Source organism: Anser anser (assembly GCF_964211835.1).
Source record: "Anser anser genome assembly, chromosome: 22".
In the NCBI taxonomy this organism is placed as follows: domain Eukaryota; kingdom Metazoa; phylum Chordata; class Aves; order Anseriformes; family Anatidae; genus Anser; species Anser anser.
The window spans coordinates 5475467-5502739 of NC_139743.1; the positions used below are offsets into that span (position 1 = coordinate 5475467).

General features: G+C 54.7%; 1 protein-coding gene across 7 annotated transcripts in view; it reads left to right on the plus strand.

The window, feature by feature from the left end:
- The window catches only part of GRIK4 (glutamate ionotropic receptor kainate type subunit 4), a 171000-nt gene that overhangs the window by 126110 nt on the left and 17617 nt on the right, over positions 1-27273 (plus strand). For all 7 annotated transcript variants that reach the window (XR_014574624.1, XM_083808314.1, XM_083808317.1 and 4 more), the window contains 5 exons: positions 8515-8676; positions 12936-13088; positions 13937-14041; positions 19994-20101; positions 20822-21025. Coding sequence is in view for 6 of the 7 variants with exons in the window: in XM_083808314.1 (XP_083664440.1) it covers positions 8515-8676; positions 12936-13088; positions 13937-14041; positions 19994-20101; positions 20822-21025 (732 nt within the window). In the remaining variant the exon portion in view is untranslated. The remainder of the gene's footprint in view (positions 1-8514; positions 8677-12935; positions 13089-13936; positions 14042-19993; positions 20102-20821; positions 21026-27273) is intronic.

A 27273-nucleotide genomic window follows, 5' to 3' on the forward strand; every position in this document is an offset into this window, starting at 1 on the left:
ACGGCCCCTGGTGACTCGGCTTTATAGCTGCTAATAACGCTAATGGGGGATTGTGTGGCCAAATCCCTGAGCACCGGGCAGAACAAGGAGTAATGGGCTTAGGAGGCAGCAGGGGGAAACCCAAAATAAACACCAGAGAAACTTCTGGTGCTGCAGCAGGCTCTCCGACGGGCTGCCAAGTGGTGGGGGGAGCGCTGCCCACGGCGAGAGCGCGACCTGCCCGGTGCTGCTGGTGGGGGCTGATGGCAACCGGAGCGCGCGGGACGGGCTGGATGATGAAGTGACGGTGCCTTCCAACCCCCGGTGATACTCATAGTCTCTAATTTCTATTAATATTTATGCCAGGGTGTGCTTGTGCCAGGAAAGCCGAGAGCTGAATCACGCTTTGTGTTTGGGTGGGAGACAGACGGGAGCGGATGGAGCCAAACGTGTGGGAAGGGGAGCTCGAGGGGAGGGGAAAGGAGGGGAAGGGAGGGGGTGAAAGCCAAGGTAGCAATTGGGGTGGGATGGGGAAAGGTGTCAGAAAAGGCAAAAATACAAAAGAAGGGAAAATCCACGTTTCCTACCTGGACTAACAGCATTCCGGTTCCTGCTCAGCACTCGACCCCTAGGTCCTGACCTTGCTCAGTACCAGCCCCGCAAGGAAGAGCTGCACTGCTCCGACTTATCCCCATGTAAACGCTCAGCACTGGGCAGGGAGGGATGGACCTGGGGGAGAGCTAAGCCCCGGGACCTGAAGATCATTTATTTTAAGGCAGCAGCAGCTGCCCTGTGGTTTCTCACCCCTGTGCCACCCAGTGCAGCTGTACTGGTGGAGCTGGTAAGGAGCAGGGTCTGCAGCCCATGTAACGCCTGCCCATCACACTGCATGCCGGAGGCATACGGCATTGCAGGAAAAGATGCTAAATTTTGGTTAGCCGCAGTCACAGTGGGGCCTTAATCCATAATTTGGGCTTGTCAGTGCTACTATAGTAGGCATAATCAGAGATTTCCACTTGCACATCACCAGCACAATGGAGTCTGTATTCATGGATGCTGCTTGGACAATGGAAGTAACTATAGAAATTAAGCCCCCCGCTGCTTAATTAAGCTCATCGCCACACTAGTTTTGAGCATGGGTGTGATTAAGCATTTTCTTGGGGTTAAGAGGTGATGTTTGTCTTTGAAACCCATTCATCCAGTGTAATGAGGATATGAGGCAGGTGAGACAGAAACGGGCTCCGTTGCCATTTGCTCCCGCAGGATATTGTTCTGTTTCCCCTGCTTTATTTCACCACTTTATCCAAAAGACCAGCCCAGAGCAGAGCTAACGGAAATTTTGGCAGGGACTGCCGAAGAAGAAAGGTGACATCGGGCAAAACCTGGGCAGATGGGCGAGGTGGTTAAGGAAATTAGTAATATTTAAATGGGGACGAGAGACGGGAGCGAGCAATTTAGACTAATAAATCTGGAGGGATTATCAAGCCCCTAATGAACCCTCTGAGATTTTACAGTCACTGCCTAATAGAAAAGATAAAATCAGAGCGAGCTGCTGCGAGGGGGAGCAAGCAAGAAGATGGCTCTAAATGGGGAGAGAGCCCATCAGAAGGGGAACAGACGGTCTGCGCAGCATTAAGCTACCTGAAGATGGAGAAACAGGCCAAAAAAAGGATGGAAAAGGGGCGAAAACGCCGAATTAAACACCTGCCCCGCGGCACTAGAGGGAGGTTCTGTTCCTGTCTTCTGGCATTAATTTTATTTAACGAGCGTATCCCGGCCGGCAGCCAGTTCTCTGCGGAGCGCTGCGCGGAGGCAGGCGGCCGCGGTCCCTCTGCCACCAGCCCGTGGGGACAGGACCGGGGGTCCCAGGGGTCCCAGGGGTCCCGGGGGTGCCATCGGTGCTCGGAGGGGAGGCAGAGCAAAGTGCGGGAGCAGCTGCCAGCCTTTGGCACGAGGCTGCGGGAGCAAACGAGGAGGAAGTCCTCAGCCCCCGGTGTGTTTCCATTGGAGCCGAGGCGAGCAGCCTGGTGTAAAAATATCCACGGGCTAATTTACCGCGTGCGAATTCATTATCAGCCGCCTTCAGCCAGCTCTGGGACCCTTTCTGTCAGCAGCAGAAGCTCCACAAATTTTCCTGGAGCCCAAATGAAACCCGCAGATCAGAGCAGGGCTGCTGCGCGCTCCTTCCCCTTGTCCATCATCTGTGTAGCGGGTGCTTTTGAGCCAGGGGGCGACCGAGCCCCCTTTTGTCCTCGTCCACCTTGTGGGATCTCACGGTTTGACCCGAGCTGGAGAACACCACTAGGTAATGTTTGAGAGGGGAAGGGTACAAGTCAAAGCCCAACTGACAATTAGATTTATGATAATGCTGCTAATAAGGCCAGTGCATAGGTAAAGCAGTGCAGGCTGCTTTGAATTGGGGAAAAAGGAAAAAAAAAAAGTTTCTCCTGGTGCTAGAAATCCTGGAGACCAGCAGTGCAGAGCAGAAGGGGTGTTGGATGCCTCCAAAATCCTGCGGTACAATTAATTCTTGTAGCTTGTTAATTCTCTGTAGCTTGTTGTTGTTTTTGTCTTTTTTTTTTTTCCCTTTTTTTTTTTCGGTATAACATATGGACCTCAGGCTGGGCTTAAATTTCAAAACATTTATCGAGGAGATTAGATGGAAATAATTGAAACAATTAAAATTATTACTGTAAGAAGGGAGGTGTAAAGGAGTTTTACTCGTGCTTTGAGTCAGGCGGTCTATTGAGTGGCTGCAGGTTTGTTCCCTGACAATATTGTGCGGAGGTGTTGTTGCTGATAAAACAGCTGCCGTATTCGATTTCCAGAGCCCAGATAAATCAGCTTGGCTTTGTTTATTTGTTTCCTATTGTTCCTTCTTTGTTAGTGATTTATAAAGAGGTTGCTCTTCATATAGGGCGAGTTTTCCAAAGCTGAATTGTCGCTCTGGATGCCCCGTTGGGACCGGCGAGGCAAGCAGCGTCCAAATGGCCCGGGAAATGTCACAGATTTCAGCTCCACCGCGGGCCGTGGTGCTCAGCCCCGCTGCACGAGGTTGGTGCAGGGATGCCAAAGCCATTTCTCCTTATTTTGGTTAGCATGAGAAGAGGAGGAGTTAGGCAAAGCACCGATTTGTGCCTCTCTGCATCTCGCTGCCTGCCTGCGCTCCCTTTTACCTGTCTTGAGTCTTCTTTCTGCATTGTTCAGAGTGCTCCAGGAAGCCCAGCCCGTGTTTGATTTCCAGTTGTTGAGTAAATCATTCTCTCAGATACAGCCCAGGCCCTCCGCTGTGAGAGCAAACCTCTTTTTTTTTTTTCCTCCCTCCTCGTGCTTTCTCGTCCTGTTTGTCTCAGCCTCCCTACCCCGTTTCCACGCGCCGTCCTTTTCAGGCCCCACGCTCCCACTTGACCCCTTCCTCTCTGAGCCTTTGTCACTCCTCAGCCCCAGGCTCCCTGCGGGGAAGCTGAAGTCAAGCGCTTCGCACTAACGATGTGGGCAGCGCGCTTTCCTAAAGTGCTCTGTTTGAAGAGCAGCCTCCAAAATCTAACATCTCTCCTTGCATGAGGAAATAAAAGGCCCTTCCTTGCCAGCACACGGCTCCGATGCTTTTGCGATGCTTCAACTTCGGAAGAGCAACCAGATTATGTAGGGACAGCTCCCCTAAAGCGTCACCAAGTTCACCGAGATCCCGGTTCCCCTTTAACTACGTGAACAGCCGAATAACACGGTGAGCTGGGAAGGTCGTCCACATCCACTTATCCCCTCAAAAGGCCACGATTCGTTCCCGTGATGAGTGTTTTTTTTTTTTTTCTTCCAGATAAATTGATTTTAACGCGTGGTCCATTACAAACTTACTGACTCTGCCGATAGTTTATAAATAAATGGAGCCTTTCAAGAAAGCCATAAAATGCTTAACATAATATTGCCCACTTCAGTAAATAAATAAGTGTCTCAGAGGAGCTCAGGAATGATTAGCGCGCTCAGCAGCTCAGCCCCGAGGGCAGCAGGATGCAGAGTGCCAGCCGGGGAACTGCAATCGGTGTTCGGAGGGTGACAGCTTACTTAAGCACCCTTGCGATGGAAGTTTTGCCAGCGTGAGGTCTTAATAATAGAGAAATGGAAGCCTTGGCCCAGCGTTCTCCTTCCTATCCCACGTAAAAATAGAGGAGGAACAGTACAGCGTGTTCTGGAGCTCCTGGTGTAAATCAGCCTCTGTCAGGGGGCCGCATCCTTGGCCGGGACGGGGCTGAGCTCAGTGCAGGCAGCTGAGAGCACCACCGGCAGGCTCTGCTGCCGACCCCGGGCAGTGACAGCATCGGCGGGTCTCTGGGGCTGCTCACCAGCAGAGCCAAAACTCCAGCGAAATCCTACCAGTAATTAAGAGAGGAAGATAACCACGTGCGTGGGTGTGAGCGGAGGGAGGGATGAAGGCATCTCGGTACCAGTGCAGTGAGCAAATCCTGGTTATTGCATGGGTTTGGGGTGAGGTGAGGTGGAAGTCTGCCCGGGTGGGTGAGAGCAGCAGCCAGGGAGGACCTGGGCAATATTCATGGGGTCTGCTTTGGTCCACGAGTGGGTCACTGAGGAGCAGATCCGGGAGGATGCTTCATTAAACTGCTTGAATTTAAGCGATGGCTTTGATGCTTTGCACCAAATTCGCTAATCCCCATCTCCTGGAGGCTGAGCCTTGCTGTCAGGTTTTTCACTGCTTGCTGTTTTTTTCTCGGCACCTCAGTTTCCTCCTCTGTACAATGGGCACAAAACCACCTGGCAGGTGCCTCTGGAGCGTTGCTGCTATTGCAGGGCCGGCACGAAGTGGGCACGGAGCGATGTGCCTGCGCCCCGCGGCTCTGTGCTCCTGACGGATCGGAGACGATCGCCTGTAAATCTCCCAGCCGTAACTCGCCACCGGTGACGCCACAAAACCCGAGCTCGTGGCTTTAAAATCATGAATTACCGAGCTTGGCCGGGTGGCTTTTATTAGGCAGGTTCTCCCAGTGATCTAAACGCTCGGGTCGCTCCCGAGGTTTTGTCTGCTGCCGTGAAGTGAGAAGGCAGGTCGAGTGCCGCATGCAGCACGCCAACCCAAGAGTGACTTCATCCTCTAATAACTCCTCCAGTGCCGTCTCCCAGGGAACCCCTTTGTATTCAATTAGCTAATGTGTGCCTAGTGCTTTGAAAATATGGAGTGCCATAGAATCGCTAAGTGTTGTTATTTAACGGCACATATTTAGTGGCTGCAGCCCTGTAGCAGAAGTCAGAAAATCTGCGCTGTAATTGCCTGGTGCTGCTGCAGACTTTGCTGTGATCTGAGCAAAGCCTGGGGACTTTTCTTCTATAAAAGTTCATTAATTTTGGCTGCGGACCTTCAGGGCCTGCTTTTTCTGCCGTCTCATGAAACAGGATATTGACTTCTGGTGGGTGCGCTGAAAAAACAGACTCGGAGAGGGGGGAGAATTCAGGCAGCCGGGGTTTGCGCATCTGAAATTAAGCTTGGAGGCGTTTTTTTTATGGTCTTTGTGCCTCGAGTTGCGCTGGTGGCATAAGGGAGCTGGTCCAAGATGGGGGGCAAAGTGCAGGTCAGGTATGGTGATTATTATGGGGTAAGGAGGGGAAAAATCATTGGGAGTAGAATAGAGGAGAGGAGAGAGGAGGAGAGGAGTGGAGTTGTTCTGTGTCAGCTCTGCTGTTGAAGATTCTTGCTGGCTTAGGTAAAAGCCATCTTCAATGTGTCCTGTTGAGTTGACCTCAATGAGCAATTCTGGGATCTGACACCAAATCCCTGTGCGCCCTCGATGGAGCCGTTTGCCTGTCTGAGCCTTGTTTCTAAAATACGAACCGTGTTTCTCTACCTCAGGCTGAAAAGGTAAACGTGCTACCACCTGCGTGCAAGTACCTGGCAGAGGAGGCATCGAGGAGCGGTGCCACCAGCAGGATTTCCATCCCTGATCCTCACCGTGCTCGCTGCTTGCCAGGCAGCGTTAGGGGATGCTCCGTGCCGTTGTGGGAACGCTGCTGGGAGGCACGGCGGGGCCGGCGGGTTGGGTGCCGAGCCCTGGGATCTGCTGGGAGGTGCAGACCTTGAGCAACAAATGAGTTGGTGTTTGCAGAACGTGGGTTTGGAAGTGCCAGGCGTGCGGAATGACCCTGGGGGAAAGGGAAAAAAGGAACAGGGACAGAAGCTGTGCTGGCAGCTAGGGGGTGGCCGGATGCTCTCGTCCCTTTGCCCTCCGTTGCAAGCCTGACCTTACCAGAGCTGTCTGATCCCATCGCCAAAGAAGCATGTGCCCCAAGGATGGTTTGTCTGTCTCATTGCACAGGCAGCACGTGGTTTGTTTGCTCGTTTCTCACCTGGACCCACGGAAACACTTGTGCACGTTTCATGGGAAAACACTTGAAAGAAGAGGGCTGGAGCTAGAGCAGGGGGGAGAGGCAGGAGCAGTGCAGGGACGGGGCTCGCCTCCCGTGGTCCCCGTGTGCTGGCGACAGTTGCTTTCTGAGCCGGGCTGCAGCAGAAATGGGGTTTTTCTGCAGCTGGAGTTTTGCCTAGAAGCAGACAGATGCAGAGAGAGGAGGCTGCAGGAAAAGACAGAAGCTCGCGACGAGCATCCACCTCCAGCGCGAGCTGGGAAAAAGCTGATGTGAGGATTTACACCCAACAGATCCGGGGCTCTTCGGTGCACAGCATCTCGTTTTCCTTCTGCGTGCAGGGCACTCGGGAGGCCGCTCGCCCTGTGCACTGTTCGCCTCGCAGCTCTGCTGGGGGAGCCGTTGTTTTGCAGGGGCTCAGCGCAGCTCCTGCTGCTCCCTTTGCATCCAGGAGCTCCTCGGGCCCCGGTCCTCATTAGCCATCTGCCCTCGCTGCGCCGCTTGACAGGATGCCGTGGGTAAATGGATAACCTGTCAGCAAGGCAGGAGGATAATATCATTCAAATGAATCAATAGTTCACAGGCAATTTCATGTTACCTAACGTTAATGCGGTTGTGTCCAAAATGCACTTAATCCTGGGTCTGATCGCATTCTCGGGGGAGTTTGCCGGGCTGGAACAATCTCGTAACTCCATGTTTCGGAGATTTACAGGCATTGTTCCTACGCGCACACATACGCAGGAAAGATTAAAAAATGACTTGACTCGCTGAGATCTCCTAGTCCACGGAGCCAAAAGACATTCATATTAGTGATGGAAGAGATTGGGCACCCAGCAGTTTCTGAAACTATTACTCCCACCTTCTCGCTCCATTTTAGCAATTAGCAGAAGAGAAATTAGTGAGGAAGGCACCATTATTTCCTGCTAATAGGACGGGGAGGGCTGGACGCTCCTCCGGGAAGCGGCTGTACAACCGCTTCCATTGGCATCGAGCTCTCCCTTTTTGCTTGTGGTTTATTTTAACACCGTCCTTGGCCACTTTGCTCCCTCCCCAGGGACGTAGGGCTTTCCAGTGGGTGGCATCTCCTCCCAGCACCTGGTGGCACTGCAGGGTTGTGCTTTCCATGGGACCTGTCCCGGTTTCTCAGCTCGAGCTTGGTGTCGCTGCCTTGGCACCGCGGTGGTGCGGCGCCGTCGCTGCGCGCCTGATGTCCGCAGCCCAGGCTGGAGTCTGGGTCAGGCGCTCTCGGAGGAAATTAAGAAGAGCAAATGGCACTAATTTCTTTCCAGACATGGCCCTTCACACTCTTGTGGTCTCGCTGGCCTGGGGATTCCTCCTGGCCGGGGTTTGGATGGACAGCCCGTGCCCATGTGCTCGTGCCATCTGGGGCTCTCGGCTGCACGGGAGCGCTTGTCTCGGAGATGAGAGCAGAGCTGGGGCGTCCCTGAGATCCCTCGGGGATGCAAGCTGGCTCTGCCTTCCCCATCGCCCTCTGTCAAGAGACGAAAGACCCCTAGCTCTTGGTTTAGCTGAGCACAAGCCATGCAGGGGAAGCAAGGCATCAGCGAGGCATCGCTGCCCCTTTGCAGCAGGTTGCCTGCTCCGCCTGAAAAATACCCGGTGCCTCCCTGCCTGTGCTGAAACCTCTCTGTTACTGGGAGCCTCCTGCCAGAGAGCTGGTCTGGAAACCACACCACGCTCTCTGTTTCTGAAACAGCTCATGTGACGTGGCTGTACGGTTTCTTTTAAGGATCTGAGGTCACTGAACTTCACAGACGTACAGAAAATACAGCTTTCCTCCTGCAAAGCAGGGAAGTCCTTTCTGCCAAGCCTGCTAGCGCAGCTCAGGTGTGGCTGGCACAAACCATGGCTCAGAAATGATCTTTCCAGAACCTGCTTTGGAGGATTTGGGGTCTGGTTTTGGAAAAATAAAGTGCTGGACTTGGCTGACATCTTCATTAACAGCCTGCTGAGCCCCGTCGTGGTCAGCACCCCGGATTTCCTTACAGGCTGGTGGGAGGATTTCAGCCCCAGCTGGGAGTTGGTGGGTTCAGGTGCTTTTGGCTGCATGGCACCATCTTCCCTTCAATTATATTGTCTGGTTTTGATTTTTTTTGGGTGCCCGTTTGCTTTCCTGATCCTGCTTTCTGTTTTGGGCTGCTTTAGGAGTTTTCCCTCCAGCGCCTGGACAGCCTGCTGGATGACCGAGTCAACATCCTGGGGTTTTCCATTTTCAACCAGTCTCACGCTTTCTTCCAAGAGTTTGTGCAGAGCCTCAACCAGTCCTGGCAGGAGAACTGCGACCACGCTCCTTTCACTGGCCCGGCAGTAAGTAAAACCCTTCCATCGCCTCGGTGAGTCAGAAGCTGCTCTCATCCATCAGGACCGTGGGGCAGAGGAGGGAAAGACCAAGGAAAACCTCACCCTTTGGGGTGAGAGACCTTTGGGAACCAGGTGGATGGAGAGCTTTAGAGGGCTTGGCTGCGCTCGAACGGCTGTGCAGCTTTAAATTAAACCTAATCCGAATTTGATTTGTATTTGCGTGTGAGTGCAGGGGATGGTGCGGCTCCGATTCAGTGTTTCCCAGGGGAAATTAGTCCCTGTGTATTTACCTTAGGAAGGTGGCTTGTGCAAGAGGAAGAGGCAGTCTGGCTGCACGTAGCATGGAAAAGGCTCGGGCTTAGGCAGATGCCACGAGGCTGTGCTGTGCTGCGTGCCCTGGCATCTCCCTGCTGGGTGCAGACCAGCCCTGAGATCTTCCCCAGGGACTGCAGGGAGCTGAGAGGGTTTGCACAGCAGCGTTGCCAGGTCGGGACGCAGGGGGCTGCGGCTGCAGCTGGGGGGGAAGGGAGGCAGAAAATGCCATCAGCAGAGCCTTTTGCAGCTTTTTTAATGAACTCAGAGTCCCCTCGACAAACTGCGGCAGCAGCGTGCTGCTGAAAATCTTATTGTCACTACAAAGTGATCTTAAGCAGGGAAAATAAGGAGCTTTCTGCCCTTTGTGTCCACGTCCTATTGGCTTGATATGGTGCTCAGGCCATGCTAAGTACGTGCCTGCGACCAGCCTGCGCTCCCCTATCCCAGCCCTCCTGCACCGAGGCAGCTGCTGCCTGCCCTGCTACGTCTCTGTAGGGTGGCTACCAGGAAGCTTTCCCTTTGGCTGGTGGTTGCAGGACTGTTCCGAGGCATTAAAAATAGATTTCCTTCTAATAGCACAAAGGGAAGACAATAGGCAGAGGAGTGTTGCAGGTGTGATGGGGAAATAATGGAGCTCACTGCTCCTTCTTACCCTGTGTTGTCCTAAACGACCGGCAAAATTTGTAGGTGGAAGGATGCAAGCGTATGCCTCATTGCAGCACTTTCCCTGTTTTTGTTTTTGTTTTTTTTTTTTTGGAAGAGTGAATGAGTTCAGAGCTGAATGGAGCTGTTTGGTTTGTGAGCCTGAACCTCAATCACCCATCAGTGCAATGCTAAGCCAGCTGGATGCTCCTTTCATTCATTCCTAAAGCACGTTCAGCAGCACAACGGGCTTCCTCGCGGGCCAGGGAGAATGATGCATCTGGAGAGGGGGCTCAGCCAAGCTGCACCACCCCAATCCTCAGCTGCTTCAGCCCGGGGGCATCCCAGAACCTGCCCTGGGGCTTCCCAAACTCAGTTGTGTGGCTTCTCTTGGCACATGCCATGCCCCAGGTGATGAGAAAAGTATCTCAGGCCGTGAATATTCAGAGCAGAGGACACGTGAAATATTCCCAGGTGGGATGTGTTTCTTCTCCTGTATCTGCCAGGGAAATCCACTTCTATTTTATTCTGCTGGTGGAAGTCTGGCAGGTCTCACGTCCTGGAGGGCATCTCTGTGAGAACTCCCCTTTTTGTCCCAGGAAGCAGGTTTCTCTTCCTAAAAAGAGAAAAGGAAGCTCAACAGCTGGAAGTGACAGGAGGGAGGTTCCCTGTGAGCTCCAGGATCCAAGGGCTTTCTTGAGGGAGCTGAGACAGCATCTCGGGAAGGAGGAGGGAGCTGCTTGCTCTAATGCCATTCTCATTAATCACATTGCAAAGAAAGGAAATCAGAGAAAATCATTCAAATTACAGATGGCTAGATTAGGTAATTAGAATTTAGGCTAAAACAGATGTTTGTAATTAAGTGTTTATGTCATTGAATAAAATCCAGATTGTAAAGTCTATTTCACAGGATTTTAATGGCTTTAATTCTCTGTGTTATGTTTGGGGCAAAGATACAGATGACAATGTTTTAGTAGGAAAAGGGGAAAAAAAGCCTGGCAAAACCTGGACTAGCCGAAGCTGCTCACGTTTCCCTGGAGAGCAGCTTGCCTTTAAACACGGCCTTTACGTGGGGGATTTCTGTACCTAGAAAATAAAGTGCTAATTTTCACGTAGCCACGTTTAACCCGTGGTTAGTGCCTGGAGGGGATCTGGTGTTGGGAGGAAGGTGTGCGAGGAGCTGTAGGGCACTGGGGAGGAGGAGGTGAGGCACGGGGGCGCTGCACACACCAAGCCCTCCACGTGCAGCCCCTCGCAGCGCCGTGACCTTGCAGAGATACGGTACGAAGCCAACAGGGATCGGCACAGATCAGACGATGCGAGGAGGAGAATCGATTTGTTAGCAGGCAAATCGGCTTTTTGTGACAGTGACAAAGCTGGGGTTCGAATGAGAGCGTAAAAGAAGTGAGAGGTTTTATGGGTGACATGAAGAAAGCTGGGATTTCCTGGCGTGTAGGAGGGAGCTGGTGTCACCCCCCCGGTAACCACACAAGAAGGCACTTACCTACCCAAAAAAAGCCAGAGACCGAAGAACAGAGAAGAGCTGCTGCAGTCCAGTGCTAGGTAATTTGGCACAGGGATTTAACAGCAACAACAACAATAAAAGAGGTCCATTGAGGGCATGGGGGGGCCTCTTGTTCCCTAGCGAGATGACTCAATTTTCTGCATCACAACCCCCTCCCCAGTCCCTAAACTGCTTGCAAAAGTACACGGGGACCACCTGAAATCCCAGCAAATTGTTCGAGGCTAAGGATAAAATATTCCAATCAATAATGTCAAATGCTTCGCTAAGATTTACAAGTCTCTTGCTCACCAGCTAATAAGAGATCATTAACTGCTCGGAAAAAAAATGGAAATCAAAACCCAACAGGAGACAATTACAAATGCAGGGCCAATGTCCTGATTTGGTATGAGATGGTGAAATTTTGGCGTCACAGGGGTTGCATTTGCTGTCCCAACATTTCTGACTGGCCAACTGCATTTAATGTGGTTCCTGATCCAGGAAAGCAATTGCTAATTGTGTATGGTGTCCTGTAACCGGAACGGTATTCAGTCCACAGTCAAAATTAAATGTATGCTAAAGAGCTTCACTGAACGGGGGCCAAGGATGGGGCAGGCTGGAGAGTCAGACCCAAGACTGCTCAGGGCTCACGGGAAGGTGCCCAGATACTCTTTGAGTAAGGCAGGAGCATCAGGTACGTGCAGGAGGAGACATGGAGCAAATGAGAGTCAGTACCAGGGGAGAGGAGTTGGGAAAAGGAAGGATTGCCGGTTAGAGCTACAGGTTGGGGGTTTGCTGGCATTAGGCTGGAATTGTGCCTTTTTACTCCTGCCAGCTTGTGTGTTTTAAGGCTTTGCACTGCTCGTTACCTGCCTGAGCCCCGGCCATTGCAGTCGATGAGGTTCCACCACCGGTCTGTGTGAGGTCAAGCAGGGTTAAGTCTGGCTCGCTCTGTCCAAATTAGCGACGTGTTTGAAGCCCAGGGTTCCTGGGGAGGATTGAACCGGGTGAGATTGTCCCCGCAGGGCAGCTGGCAGAAGCGAACAAAGCTGAGCAAGCTTCGGAGGAGGAACAGGGCACGAGGCTGCAGCTGAGCTGCCCGAAGTCCCCGACAGGGCAGGGCAGGGGACAGGAGCCCCCGGCTGGAGCTGGACCAGCCCACGGCCGGAGCTGCGACAGTAAAGGATGCTCTGGGAAGTAGCCACGAGGAAATCGTAGCCTTGGCAGTAACGAGCTGCAACAGCTTAATTCCAGCAGAGTCAGGAGGTGACGATAATTAGAAGTGAGATCTTAGCCACACCAGTGAACACGAGGGAGCAAACGGCCGATTATTGACTAGATCAAAACCCTCAGAACGGTGGCGGGTGGGCGAAAGACGCGGTCTGTGCGGCTGGACGGACAAAGCAATCTGATTAAAGGCAAACAAAGCAAAGGTGGGAAGGCGGGGGAGCGAGCTCTGTGATGCTGGACGTCGCTTCAGCAATGCCACTGCAGTGCAGGTGACAGCCAGCAGGACGCTGGAGGCGGTGGCACGGGACAAGGTGGTCTCTGTTGCACCAGAAAGCCAAGGTGATGTTGTTTGGGAAACAGCTCTAGCAAATCCTCATTTCTGACGGATCTGCCACTCACAGCAGTGCAGGAGGGAGGATCCTCTGGCCCCTAATGATGGCTGATGCAGCCCAGTTGTGTTTCCTCCTGTGGGTGCAGGGTTCCCCGCGGGCAGCAGATGGAACGGGCGTCACCAAAGGACCAAAAAACAGAGCTTGCTTAGAAAAAGTGAGTTTCCTTTTCTTCCTTTCCCCCACAGCTCTCCTCCGCCCTGCTGTTCGACGCCGTGTACGCCGTGGTGAGCGCCGTGCAGGAGCTGAACCGGAGCCAGGAGATCGGCGTGAAGCCCCTGTCCTGTGGCTCTGCGCAGATCTGGCAGCACGGCACCAGCCTGATGAACTACCTGCGCATGGTGAGCGGGGCTGGAGCTCGCCGGCAGCGAAGGGCGGGCACACACAGGCCGGCACAGGTCTGGAGCACAGAGCATCGCTCTGTTTGAAGGCAGCACTGGGAGGGAAAAGAGAAGGAGATCTGAGGACTGGTTTGGTACTAGCCTTAAAAGTACATGAAAACTCCCCTTTTCAGGTTTTGCTGCAAAAAAAATGAAGTTCAATGAATTATTATTTTTTTTTAAGTGTGAATGTTTCTAGGTGATGTGAGTTCTGAGTGAACTCGAGCTGGTACGAGGTCGCGCAGTACAGCTGCTTAGAGCTCGGTGGCCAGAGGAGAGCTGCCTGCGAAGGGCTTTGAGCCCCTTTGAACCCAGAAGTGTGCTCACTGGGACCGACCCAGCCTGGCCCCGCGCAGGATCAGGCCCCACGTAGCTGAGTTTATCGATCTCACCCTCAGAGCTGAGCTGGGCCACGCAGAACGAGCGTGGGTTTTGAGTCTCTTTGGGGTGCAGCTGAAATATCACGAGATGAGGAAATTTCATGAGGGTTTTTTTGCCGGAGGAAGGATCAGCTGAACCTGAACCTTGTGCTGCTTCAGTCCACGTACGTGAAGCCTTAGTCAGAGACAGCAAAACTCTTCAGCTTCCTTCTGCTGTGCTAACAGGAGGCTCAGGAGCTTGCCCTTGTGGCTGTGAAGCTCTCTCCAGCAGCAGGCGAGCGATGTTCAGCCCGCACAGCGAGGCCAGGCACCCCCCTTGGCTCCCTTTGCAACACGAAAACTGCACCCGCGTTGTTCTGTCGCTGCCGGGAGGGTGCCTGGGCGCGTGCCCACCTCGACGGGCGCTGTAACTCACTCTCTCTTGGACAGGTAGAATTGGAAGGTCTCACCGGCCACATCGAATTCAACAGCAAAGGCCAGCGGTCCAACTACGCCCTGAAAATCCTGCAGCACACGCGCGGCGGCTTCCGGCAGGTGAGGGAGGTGGTGCGGGCCGCTGGGGACGGGCTGGGTGCATCCTTGCAGGGGTTCAGCTCGGGATATCACGGGTGAGGAGGGGACGGACCCGGCCCTTGGCAAGAGGAGGTGTTCAGCGAGTGACAAGCTCCCACTCATGACGCTTTTGTTCTCAGGCCCTCGTTTGCTTTTTGGCTCAGTGCTTGTAGATTCCTCACCGCACTGGTCCTTTTTCTACCCGTTACCCTCTTTCTGTTCAAGTGATGTCTTCAGTCAAAGTTAAGGATGCTGTGGGGGCCGGAGCTTGGTGCCACTGATATCAAACTGTTGAGATTACGTGACACAAGGCCAAGGAATTCGGCTTTTACTGGTAAATCCAAACCTCCTTCAGGAAAAAGGAAAAAAAAATATGGAAGCCCTTGAAAGAGACTTTTTGTCTGTCTTATTTCCATGCTGACAGCGCTACACCTGCCCTTTTCTCAGAGATTGCCGTTTCCCCTAGATGCTGGCAGAGGACAAAAGCTGTAGTGTCTTACTGTCCTGCCCCACACCAGCAGAGCGTTCTGGCTTTAGGAAACCTTCTGGTCTGGCAGCGGTGAGCTTTAGCCTCGGCAGGACGTTGCCTGCCAGCCCTTACCTGTCAAGTGACAGCTCAGCTTTGATGCTGCCTGTAGCTGGCTCCGGGTGAGCAGGGCTCAGGATGGCATCCTCCCCGCAGCGGGATCTCTCGGAGCACCAGTGCCCTTTGAATCCTTACCCAAGCCCATCACGCTCTGAGTAAAAGTGACAGATCCAAGCCCGTCTGCATTACCAGGAGCCTACGTTCAGCTCCAGCAAGGGAAGCAAGTGCTGTAAGCCTCGCTACGACTGCTGCATTTTCCATCTGCTCGAACGTGGCGGGGAGTTCGTGTGAAGTGTGCAGGTCCTCCTGGAGCAGCCCTGCTCCGAGAGCTCCACGAGAGCTCCGAGAGCTGCATTACCCCTGGCAGCCCCGCCGATGTAGCTCAGCTCCTCACTTGGGTGACAGAAACGGTGGCTTTTCCTTCCCATCGCTGAGTGAGCATCCCTTCTTCGAGAGGGGATCTCCCCTCCCTGGGCAGGTGATGGTGTGAGGTCCCTGCCTGTACTTCAGGTGGTGCTGGGTCGCTCTGTGCTGTCCATACTGACCTTTTCCCTAGCTTGCAGGCTTGCTTTGGGGTTGAAGGGTGGTGCTGGTTCCCAACCCTCTGCGGTGGGAGGGCTGCAGACCCCCTCGTGCCTCTTCTCTCCCCTTTGCCCTGTGGTCCCTCAGTGGTGACGAAGCACGGGATGAGCGATGCCGTGGGGTGCTGGGGGGCATCCCAACGAAACGGGACCTGGCCCCTGAAACACAAATCTCAGCTCTTTCTCCACGAACCCAATGTGAAAGGGGAAAACCATTTGCGATCTGTTGCGTGCAGGAGGTTGGTAAACAAGCAGCTTCACGTTTCGGAGGTACCCGGGAAGCCTGGGCTGGAGCGGAGCGTTTTCAAATTTCCCGTCAGAGAGTGACGGTGACAAATTGCTGCGAGTCACAGCGACACAGCGCCGGAACGGCAGGGCAGTCCCTCGGTGTGTGCAGCTGCCTGCTGGGGGTGTTTGGTGGCTGCGAGCCCTCTCCATCAGGAGTTTTTCTGCCTACAACCTGCTCCGTCTGCCCACAGCAGCCTTTCTGCCGCCTGCTCTCCCCTTCTCAGGCAGCCCCACGGAGGATCTCGCCGAGCAGCAGAGCCACGTGGGACCTGCTCGCAGGTTTTAGGGGCTGTCACCCACGTACCCAGCTGCGACGGTGGCCCCAGACACTGCTGCAATCTCCTCCATGGCTGCAGAGGGAAGCTGAAGCCCCGGAGGCTGCAGCCTCTCCACCACGCCATAGGTGGTTATCTTCTGCTCGCCAAGCAGGCTTCCTGGGATGAAAATAACTAAATAAATCATTAGAAATCATTTAATTAAACCCATCACGAGGGGACAGGGTAAGGAACAGGCATTCACATCCTGGGGGCAATCTTGTTCCCAAGGGTTATATTAGCTGATTTGTCCAGGCTCTCGTTTGAAACGCTCCTATTCCCTTCTTATTTTTAATCAAGCTCACGCTCTCTGCCCATTTCTCTCTCTTTCTCTCTCCCACCCTCTCTCCTTCCATCTACCGAAGCCACAGGGACTTCCAGCTCATCAGCTTTGATAGAGAATTCACCGAATCTTGAAGCTGATCCAGATCTCAGCCAGCAAACAAATTAGAGACACTTAGATTTTAAAATTTGCTGTTGCTTTTGGGCAAGGAGAGACAGGGCTTTTTGACATCCAATTCTTAATACATTTACGTAATACACCGAACGTGTTTTTTCCTGATTTAGCTTAACTAGTGGAAATTTTTCCCCAGCCATATGAAAGCTGCTCTCTGCTCACAGAATGCCCGATAAAGCACGGGCTCATTAATGTGTCGGTGATCCATAGATCTGACAAGGACTGAGTCGGTAAATGTCATCTTTTTATTTTCTCCCTTTCTTTGCCCATACAAAAAGCATCACTCAGGCTTCTGGGCAGCGATTTGCACTGAATGCTGAGCTGAGGTTTGGCAGCTCAACAAGAGGGAATGAAGAGGGGCTGGGACTTGCCTGGCCCCGGGGAAAGCGAGAGGAGAGGCAGGGGGAGCTGGAGCCCCACGAGGGGCAGGTTGTCCCCAGCTCTGGCTGCGATGTCCTCGCGTCTGGCTGACTGCTGGCGTCCGGCTCTGGAGCACTGGAAGTGATGGGGGTGCCTAATTGCAGTGTTGATGAGCTCCAGACGAGCTACCAGCCGATAGCTCCGGGACCCTCCGCAGTCCCCGCCGCATCAAGCCTTTGTAACGGAGAAGTGGCTGATCGGTCTCGGCGGGGGCTCGCTCCTCGGAGCACGGGTTCGGAGACGGAGCCTGCAAGGACGCCCCAAGCTCGGTGCCTGCCACCAGCCGTCCTGCCTGGGCGATGCCGGGTGTCAGTCGTCTCCTTTGGGGGACAGGGGAGCTCTGGGGGGCCTGTGTGTGTGCCTCGGGGTTGGGCAGGTTTCTGTAGCTGGCTCTCTCTGTGTGTCCCCTGCCAACTTCTGCCTGCTTGCCTCCGTCTTGCAGTGTCCTTCAGGAGTGCCAGCCACCTGGCAGCTTTGCGCAGCGCCCTCTGAGGGTTTTCCTTCCTTTATTTGCTCTATTCCCTTTTCCACCCCCTCTCCAGACACTAATTCCTTCCTCTCTGGGCTGGCGGAGGCACCGTGTACCAAGCACCCACTTAATTACATCTCCTACTGGCACAGGCCCTTCCCGTCGGTGCCAGCAGGATCTCCAGGTGTTGGCCTGATGAGAAATGGGAGCAGTTCGTGCGCCTTCCTTTTCCTGGGGCCACAGAGGAGGGGGGGGTGATGGATGCGATCCTCAGGACGGTGCTTGCTAATCGTAGCCCGGAGGAGAGCTGGGTTCGCTGCGCTGGAGACCTGCCTGGTGTAAGACATCCACGATCAAGGCTGGCTTTACCTTAATTTTTAGGTAAAAGAATTAGGGCCTCCTGAAGTTTATGGAGAGGTCTTGCCATGTTGTCTCTCGCTGCCGTTCGGGCCTGCGGGGCACTGAGCAGCAGACTTCGTTAAGATCATTAGTGCGAGGGGCATTTTGTCATCCTGTGCCACGAGGAGCTCGCGAGCCCAGGCATCATTAACGTGGCCGTGTCTGAGCGGAGCAGCTGAAGGATTAAAGGAGCGAGCCACACTTGCGTTGCTTTAACTGCTGGTAATTTTCTCGGGAGATAAGAAATCTTTAAGTGCCACCGATCCCAGTAATGCCTTGTGCAGAGCAGCTGTTTTGAGGGGCCTCTCCTGCCTGTGGGGACGGGGCAGTGTCAATTCCTTGCTTGTCCCAGGCTCCAGCAGCTGCTTTTTGGGCTGGTTTGCACTGAAACGGGGCGTTTGCTCCCTGCTGATCACAAGGGCTTATATCAAGAAAGGTCTCCTGCCCCAGGACCCTTTGCAGGCGTTGAGGGCAGGATGGGCAGAGCGGGGCTGAGCGCAGGAGGTGCCGAGGGGCTCCGCGGGGGGCACGTACAGAGCTTTCTCCATCCGAGCCGTGGGCTGCCACCTGCCACCAGGTGGTACAATCCCTCTCGCAAAGGTGTTGAGCTCCAAATTGCAGCCAGGTAGCTGCGTTGCCCTCGCTGCTCTCTTGGGAAAGCTCTGCCATCGTCGCTTCAGCTCCTCCGATCGTTGGAAGCCCTCTTTCGGATTTTTCAGCCTGTTTATTTCTGGCTGGTTTCTGTCTATTTATTTTTGCGCTAACGCTATCGTTTTAGCTTCGAAATCTGTTCTACCTCTTTTTGTATGGGCCTCCTCCACCTGCTGTATTTTTACAGACCAATCGCAGCCTCTACTAAAAACTCCTGCGTCCTAAAAACTCTTAAGTCCTAGTCCGGAGCCTTAACGACGCAACCATCTTAACCACGTCTGGGCCGAGCGTTTGATTATCCCCTAAAGCGTTCTGCAGATGAATATGTTTTCTGTTTTTCAGAGGCTCTTTATACGTAGATAGAGATGATTAAAATCACCTTGACGCCCGTCTTGCAGGAGAGGGGGAGATCTGAGGCTCTTCTGACACGTCAAACTTCAGATGTGGCGAACAGCACGAGGAGACAATTAGTGGCATTGTCACCCTGCGAGGGGACAGTCGTGAGCTGGAACAAGCCAGGATGGGGTGGAAGGACCCCGGCACACGGGAGTGCTTGGCTTTGGTGCTGTGTTCAAAGCAAGGTCAAATCCACTGCGCTGTCAGAGGAGGAGGCAGTCAATTAGTCTCAATATGCCAGCAGGGGAGGGAGGAATCTGAGAAGAGCGAAGGCTGTTAAAAAAGTTAATCTGTCACTAATCTCTGCTTGTGAAGTCTAGGAGGGGGGAAAACAACGAGGCGATGTTTATGACTGCTCTCTGGCTCAGAGAGGCGCTTAGAGCAGAGGGGGTTTTTGTTCAGCAGCCGCTGCAAGAGGCGAGCACCTTGGCGCGGAGCTGGGGAATGCGGGCTGGGTGAGCTCCCTGTCCGAGAAGTGACTGGCAAATCCCCAGTTTGAGACTCTTGTTCCCAGAGATGTGCCCTGCCCTGCAGCGTGACCATGCTGCTGGGAGCGTGATGGGAGTTAAGCCACAACCAGCTGCCAAAACAACAGGATGCCCGAGACCTGATCCAGTACAGCCATCACCGTGCCTCCGTTTCCCATCAGGGGCTCAGTGCCCCCATGCTGGGTGCAGCCCCCAGAGGTGCTCGCAGCCCGTTCAGAGCTCCCTGCCACAGTGAACGCCTTTAGCAGGGCGTTGCTGATGCTGCAGAAGGTGCTGAGCTGGCAGCTCGGAGGAAGGATCCCTGTTGTGTTGCCTGCAGGGACTTGCTCCAGCAGCCGGGGCGATTCAGCCCCCCCTGGGGTGGCGGTGCTTTCAGGCTGCGTTTGGCTCAGGGGCTTGGAGGTGACTGCGAGGTCCTCAGCCATCCGTCACGCTGTAGGAAAAGCCCTGACCACGAAAGGATTTGCTCGAGCCCCACGTTTATGGAGGAGCTGTGAAGACACGTGGGCGTTTTGGGGTCAGCCACCACCTCTCCGGGCTGTACTTCAGTGGTGTTGGAGGACTTCGGCTGGGGCAGCTCTTCAACAAGTGATGGGCTGGGACCTAATGGGATCAGAGAGCATCTACGGAAGAAAAAGGAGAGAGGAAAGGGTCTCAGGGAGAGCGAGCTGGCCTCCCTCAGCTGCAGGTCTACGTATGAGACAGTAAAAGGCTCTTCTAGGGGGCATAAGGGAGCAGGATCCTGATCTGCATGCTCAGTAACGGAGCGTTCATAAATACCTTTTACAGGGCCAGCCGGATGGTTGTCAGTCACCGGAGCCATATGGTGGGAGCGTACAGTAATTTGTCCTGTAAATTTCCTTATTGTGCTGTTTCTCTCTCCAGATCGGCCACTGGCACGTTTCTGAAGGACTCAGCATGGACAACAGGATCTTCTCCTCCAACATATCCGACAGTCTGTTCAACACCACGCTCATTGTCACCACCATCCTGGTAAGTGAGGGGGTCACCTACAGTTCCCATTAGCTCGTCGCCAGCCCAGTGCTTAGGGGTGTCAATCAGCTGCAACATTATTCTCTCCTCCTACCCCCCTCTGCCCCCAGCATGCAGTGTTGCACACTGATTTCATAAAGAACAGACGATCAAATCTCTAATTACAGCACTGAGGACAATTCATGACAGTGTAATTAAACTCAAGTTGATGTTTCATATGGAAATGATATTTGATGAGTTCAGAAGCAGCTGGGGAGAGGGCTGGAATGGGGATAAGTTGCCATTTTACATTCATCTCTGAATGATGTTCTTGTTCTGTGTACAGCTGGTAAGTTGGAAGGGACAGTTGTCCCATCTACCCATAAAAATTACTAAAATTGGCTGAGATGGGTGCAACTTCTATGAACCAAGACCTCACAGGTACAGGCAATACAGGCAATTATCCTTATAGAAGTTCCCTGTCTGGTGCTGGGCTGGTACCCATGATTTTTTCCACTACTTCTGCTGGAAGACCCTCAAAACCCCGAAGCACACTGGGCGTTATTCCCTTGCATCCCACCAAGTTTGCTGAAAGAGAGGCCGAGCTGGGAAGGTTGGCCCAGGTGCCCCGTATCAGAGCTTTCGCATCCCAGCCCCTGCAGGGAGCCCCCTCCCCGCTGCGCCGTGCTGCTGGGACGCCCCGGCTAAGATGGGAATGACAGCTGCCCAGTTTCGATGCAGGAAAACCCGTACTTAATGCTGAAGTGGAACCATCAGGAGCTGGAAGGCAACGACCGCTACGAGGGCTTCTGCGTGGACATGCTGAAGGAGCTGGCCGAGATCCTGCGCTTCAACTACAAGATCCACCTGGTCGGCGACGGGGTGTATGGAGTCCCGGAGGCAAACGGCACGTGGACAGGGATGGTTGGGGAGCTGATTGCTCGGGTAAGTGAATTAACCGCTCCTTTTAGCTGTGCTCTAGTGGGACTTGGCAGCGGCAAAGCCTGATGCTTTCTGAAGTGCTCCAGGATGATAAGGATGGATGGGGGTTTTAGTCTGCGTGCAAGGCTCTGACCGGAGAATCCCTCTTCAGTGTTTTCTCCTGGTTGTAAATGCAGTTGTTGTGTCAGTGTGACAGCGTGCGAAGTCGCGGCGGGTGCTAGTGCCCCTGGGTGCTCTCAAGGCTGTTTGCTTTGCCTGCGCTCTGAGATCCCTGCTCGACACCGAATGGTGTTGGGTTATTTTTTTTCACAGTGGAAAAAAAAATGATGAAAACTTGACATAGAAAAATGTGCAGGTACTGGCAGGGTGGGCAGTAGAAATCAAAGCAAACTTGCGAAAAGGCACCGTTTGAGCAGGGAGGGAAGGGAGTAAGAATCCCATTTCTACCCAGAAAAGTTTGGGCAGGTTCATTTCAGCACCTGGACTTTCGGTATTGTTTTTGGAGAGGAGCAGTTTTTGCTCGCTGTGCATGGATCGAGCTCTGTTCGCGTTCCTCTCCGTGGCAGTGATGTAGCCCGAGAGCTGCCTGCTTTTGCTGGGTCTGACAACACTTTGTGCGTGTGTGCGCGCTCCTGTGCCCCCCTCCCTGCTCTTTGTTTTCCCCCGCAGCTAAAGGTGCTCCTTCCCCTGGGATCCCGGAGCTTAAACACAGTTGATGAAATGCTCCGAGATCCTTAGTAAAACAGGCTTAGCCGAAGCCTACATTAAGACTGATGCCATTTAAACCGATTCTTCCTCGCTGGGTTCCGCGCTGCCTTGTCATTACCGACGTGCCTGCGAGAACCCGGTGACAGCTTCTCAGCTGGTGGCAAATCCGCGGGGAGGTGTGCTCGTGATAATCCTCAGCGCTGTGCCAGAGGAGCACCCGAGCCACCCCATCATTACCCTTACAGCAGCCGCGTGTCCTGCTGCGAAGCGGAGGGACGAGGACCCGATTCCATCCCTCTGGGGTGCGCATCTCTCTGTGATGCCCCCCAGCATCCCGCTGCTTCTCCCCCAGCAGGCAAAGGGGGCCTGGCTGATGCTCCCTCCTCCCTTAGCAGCTCCATTTGAGTGTCCCAAGCCAGGTGGGACAGCTCCGGGTCCGAGCGAGGTGCTGAGGGGCAGGATACGTGCTCAGGTCCCCGTTCAACCGATGCCACCACCTGGGTCGCCCTTCCCGGCACAGCGCGAGCTCGGTGCCAGCTGAGATTCCTCCTCCGCAGCCTCTGGTGAGGAGCCTCCTGTACGGCTGTTTGCAAACGCCCTGGGCTATTGGCGTAGTTTTTGTGCACCTCTCGCTCCGTGTGTCCGCACACGCAACTACGTGTCAAACGGTTCTGCAGCGCTGCTTCTGGGAGGCGAGAAGGAGCAGGGTGTGATGTGTGATCTGGGCGGGCGAGGAAGGGAACAGCCATTGGGCTTTTGGCCTGCTGGCCCTGGCAGCGCCTCCCCGTTAGATGGGAGCTCCTGGAGGGCGCTTTTGGTAGCGGTAAGTGTTTTAACTTCATCTTCGCAGAGAAACAAATCGTTTCTCCTTCAACTCGAGCTTTATTTAGGAGGATTTTTGTTTCTGCTTCAGCAGGACGGAGCTGGCAAATCTGTGCGAGGCTGAATCAGAAATCAGAGATGAGAACAGGCGTTCTCTGCTTGGTTCTCTCTAGGCCTTCAGAAGCTTTAGAAGGGTGATTCCAGCGAGTTTTTGATGGGTCCCAGGCCTGGCAGGGCAGAGCTGGCCATGTGCGTGCTGCTCTCTGTCCCGCCTGGAGGCAGAAGCACCAGAGGATGTGTTGGCCACCATGTTCCTCTGCCAGGGGATTCATTCCCTGGGCACTTTTCTCCCTCCAGCTCAGCTCTGTGCAGCCTTGAGGGCATTAGTCAGGACACAAACCTGCCGCAGGGGTCAGAGCATCCCAAATCCTACCCAAAAGGAAAGCTTGCACCTGACTCTTCATGCAGTGCTGTATTAACGTAAGGCAGGGATTCCTTCCTCACCCCGATCAGCTTCTCATACAGCCAGCTTTGGCCAATGTGCATGTAAGTGTGCAGGACCAGAAGGTCGGAAAGTTACCCAGCTCCATGCAATGCCTTCCCTCTATTTTATTTCCATTTCTGTAACGCCCCCATGGCACTGAAGCTGCTCCGAGCAACTATGGGCTATCTGGGAAAAATATTTCATTTTACTGCTGCTGGATTGACCAGCTATTGATTTATTCCTTAGTGCTGAAAATTCTCTTACAGCTAATTGTGTGCTGTGATATGAGTGAGACGGTTTCTGTACAAACATCCATTTGTTGTTGACCCAAATTCACAGGTCGATAAGATTCACGAATCTGATCGACCCGCTCACAAAACCGATTAAAAGCTGAGGAGCACGAGGAATGGGATGGCTCGGGGGGGGGGGGTTGGAGGAGCTGCAGAGGTCCTGGGTCCGGGTCAGCAGCCGGACTCGCGCTCAGATCGGGAACCCTGTAAGCATCGTGGGCAGGTGAAGCAAATGCAGCCTGGGAGAAGTCACCTGGAAGGACTCGAACCCCTTCCTTAATGAAGATGTCACAAATTTGGAAACCGCCAAGCTAACCAGTCTTTGTGTGCATGCGGGGCAGGACGGCTCAGCACCATTCCTGTCCCTCGAGTGAGCAGGGCAGCAGAGCTGCTCTCGGGATGGAGCAGGCTTCGCTGATAGCCCCGCTGGGTCTGGCACAGAAGACTTCAGTCTCCAGCAGCTGGGCTGACACCTTACACGCCTGCTATCCATAACAAGCAAACAGGGGGGAACAGCGAATCTTCCTCTCGCCTATTGTTTGCCTTTGGAGCCTTCGGGGACAACAGCACGGAAAGAATTACGTCTCACTTCTTCCTGCCGCGGTACGGAAGCCTGGCTTTGACTCCCCGATGGTTGTCTTGTCTTCCCTTTCTCTTCCCCAGCACGTCCTCGAGCCGAAATGAATTCGCTAGTCAGCTACAAGCCAACGAGCGTATTTTCCAGGCGATGTGACAGCTCTCTCTTTGTTCCACCACGGCTGTACTCGCTGTCTGGGTAGCGGAGCGCCTTGGTGGCTGTGCTCGGTGCCTGTACATCAGCTCTCAGCACACTGCTGGTGCTCAGCACCCTTTGCTCCTCCCGAGGAGCCGTGTTTGTGCCCGGGAGCGCCTGCGGCAGCAGCGCCTGCCTTCACCCACTTCGGGGCTACCCCCGGGGAACAGGGCTAAGCTGACAGCAGACACTGTGGCTTGGTGTGGTCTTGCCAGGAGGCTTTACCGGCAGGAACGTGATGCTGGGGTTTTGCTGTGAGGCCTCCCAGGGCCTCCCTCTGACAGCCGGATCAGTGCCCTGTTCAGCTGGGCACCAGCGCCGGGTGCCTGTCCCCGCCAGCACGCTCACCTGAAGGACAGCACAGCCCGGGCAGGAGCAGGCTCCATGCAGACTTGGATTTCTTTTTCTGCAGCCTCTGTCAGCTGCCCAGGCATCTTTTGATGTTTAAATAGCAGGGTGGTACAAGGTGGTGGGCGTGCTGGTGGGCGCGTGGACCAGGAGCTGGCCCTGCGGGGCATTTAGGTGCAAGGACCGGGTGCCACGGGGACAGCAGTGCTGGCCCGTGCCGTGCCCGTGCGTCCAAGTCCCGTGGGTGGCGTGAGGCTGGTGCTGCTGCAGGAGGTGCCTTAGGGTGCATCAAGGGAGAAGGGGCTGGGGAGAGCGAGCTCCTGCCGTCCCTCCCTGCACAGCACCGTCTGGGGAGCGATGGGGTGCGGAGCAGTGCTGGGCCTTTGGCTTCTGCATCAGTGGCTTGAGTCTGGCTGAGATCAGCAGCGATTAAAGCTCTTTTTAAAGCAGGGGAGATGAAGCTGTGCATCTTGCAGTCCTGGAAGGACTTGAAGGCTTTGGGGTGAGGCTTTTCCAGCTCCGCTGCCGTGACCACGGGAGGTGCTTTGTGCTCCGAGGCCCTCTCCTCAGCTGCTCCAAGGATAGGGGAGTGGAGGAAGGGGATAAGAGGGAGAAGTTCTTCCAAAATTGGCGGAGTCCTGCAGTGGGTGTTGGTGTTCAGCGAGAAAAAGCTGTGTGTGGGTGTCGAGAGGGAGGGAGGGGGGGGTCTGTGTGTGCGCCGGGGGGCTGCCAACGTGCCGGGGGGAGCTGGGCAGGTGGGAGGGAGGTGTGGGTGGGCGAGTGGTGGAGGTCGGTGGCGTGCTGCTGATCTTGTCGTGCACACGGTGTGCATGCCCACATCGCTGTGGTGTGAGCTGGGTGGGCGTCCCTGCCGGTCCTGGGTGGCTTTTAGGGTCCCCCTTCCCTGTGCGTCATCCCAGCTGGCCCTTGCCAAGGGCACAGGAGCACCTGGCAGAGTTTCTCCTTCCTGGAGATAGTGCAGGGGGAAGGCAGACCTGAGGCTGGTGTCTGCGCTCATGACTGATCCTCCCGTCCCCATTCGTGGCTTTGGCGGAGGGTGGCAGCCTCCGGGGCTTTCAGGCTGTCACTTTGCATACGGCAGAATTCACAGACATCCTTCAAAAAAAAAAACCAGTTTTGAGTGACCCTCACCTGGCCCTGGTTTTAAATGCAAGAATGTGCGTCCCTGGCTGCCTGCACAACCCGAAATAGCTCCTCGCAGATCAGATGGGCAGTCCGTGCATCAATCCAGCAACCAAACGGTGCCACAGGACAGGGCTGCAGACCTCACAGCAAGGGGACACAGTAAGAAATACCTTCCCCTGCCCTTGGCCACAGTGTGTGCTGTTGGCAGTACCGGCAAGGAGGGCACAGGGGATTTAGGAGCCGAGCTGCTGTTGAAGTCAGGGACTCATCCTCCTGCAAGAAATCCCAGGTTTGTGCTGCCGGAGCCATCCCCCAGGCGTGCGTTTCGCACCGAAGCACGGACAGCCCAAAGCCTGGCGCCACTCGGGCTCTCCCCGCCGGCCGGAGGCTCGTGGGTGGCAGCAGGGCCGCAGCAGGGCCGCCCACCCGGCCCTGGCGTTTCGGGAATTTCGTCAGGATCGTTCCCGGCCGGGCTGCGCCTGACGTCAGGCCCCATTCATCACCATTAGCCTCCAGATGAGCCTTGTCAGCATCCGCAGCGAGGAGGCGGCTGCCTCCTCCGGACTGACAGTCCCCGCAATTTCCTTCGTAAGGCTGCTTTAATTGTTGTTCCTCCTCAGGAGCCCGGCTCAGCCTCCGTGTTTAACATCCTTTCCAGGGGCAGCACAAGCTTGTCTGCCGATGCCGGCAGATCCCACGGTTAGTGCCAGGTACGGTCACGGCGGCTCGTGCTTTTATCCCCGCCGCCAGCCCACCTGGGCTTTCTCTCGCCCAGTGAGAGTTTTGGCCTTGTCTGAGCGGTGCTTTGTTAAAGGAGCGCCTGTTTCTACTCCCAAAACGCTCTGGGTCTTTTTCTAAGCCGATTTCATGCTGACATTTATAGCTGCAACTGTGCTGAAGGCTGAAAATCCCGCAGCGTTTGCCCCTCTTCCCCCCCCCCATCCTTCGCCCCCTGGTTTCCCTTTCCCCAGAGCTGGGACGCGGATGGAGCGCAGACACACGAAACGAGACCCGTTTCTCCCCCCAAATGCATTGTTCGGGCTATAAAACGCCGACTCCTACCCGTGCTCAGGTGGGGAGGGGAGGAGAGCGCCGAGGTCTGCAGCGCTGCCTGTAACCAAGATACGCTGACCCCGGTGAATCACACGAGCTGGGTGAACATCAGGAAGCGCAGGCGAAAGCATGAAATGGATGACGGGCAGGCAGGGAGCGCGCTGCGTGCCGTTCCCAGATCAAAAGTTTCTTGCTGTCAGAAAGCAGCCCTGAAGTTGCCCGACTTCTGAGCCTGGAGAGGAGAGGGAGAGGAGGGAGCCGGAGGGAGCAGAGCCGCAGACAAAGCCGCCAGCAGCCAGGTCTCTGCTGCGGGGAGCAGCCGCCAAAGGAGGAGGCGAGCATGGGTGTGCGGAGGTAACAGCAGCCTGCAAGTGGCTGGGGCTCTGGTGCTGCCTCCTGGGAGGACAAAAGTTGAGACGGCAGGGAAAGAGCAGAGGGAGAAGGGCTCTAATTGCCTTCACACCATTCGGCACAGGCAGCAGGTGCACCCCGTGAAGGCCCGTGCCCACGGGATGTTCTCCAGGTGCTTCAGCCCGATCCTTTGGCACCCCGTGGCACTTTTTGGAGAACTGGGAGAGGAAATCCATTGTCAGGATGAGCTGTATCTTCACCAGGGGCTTTGCTGGCA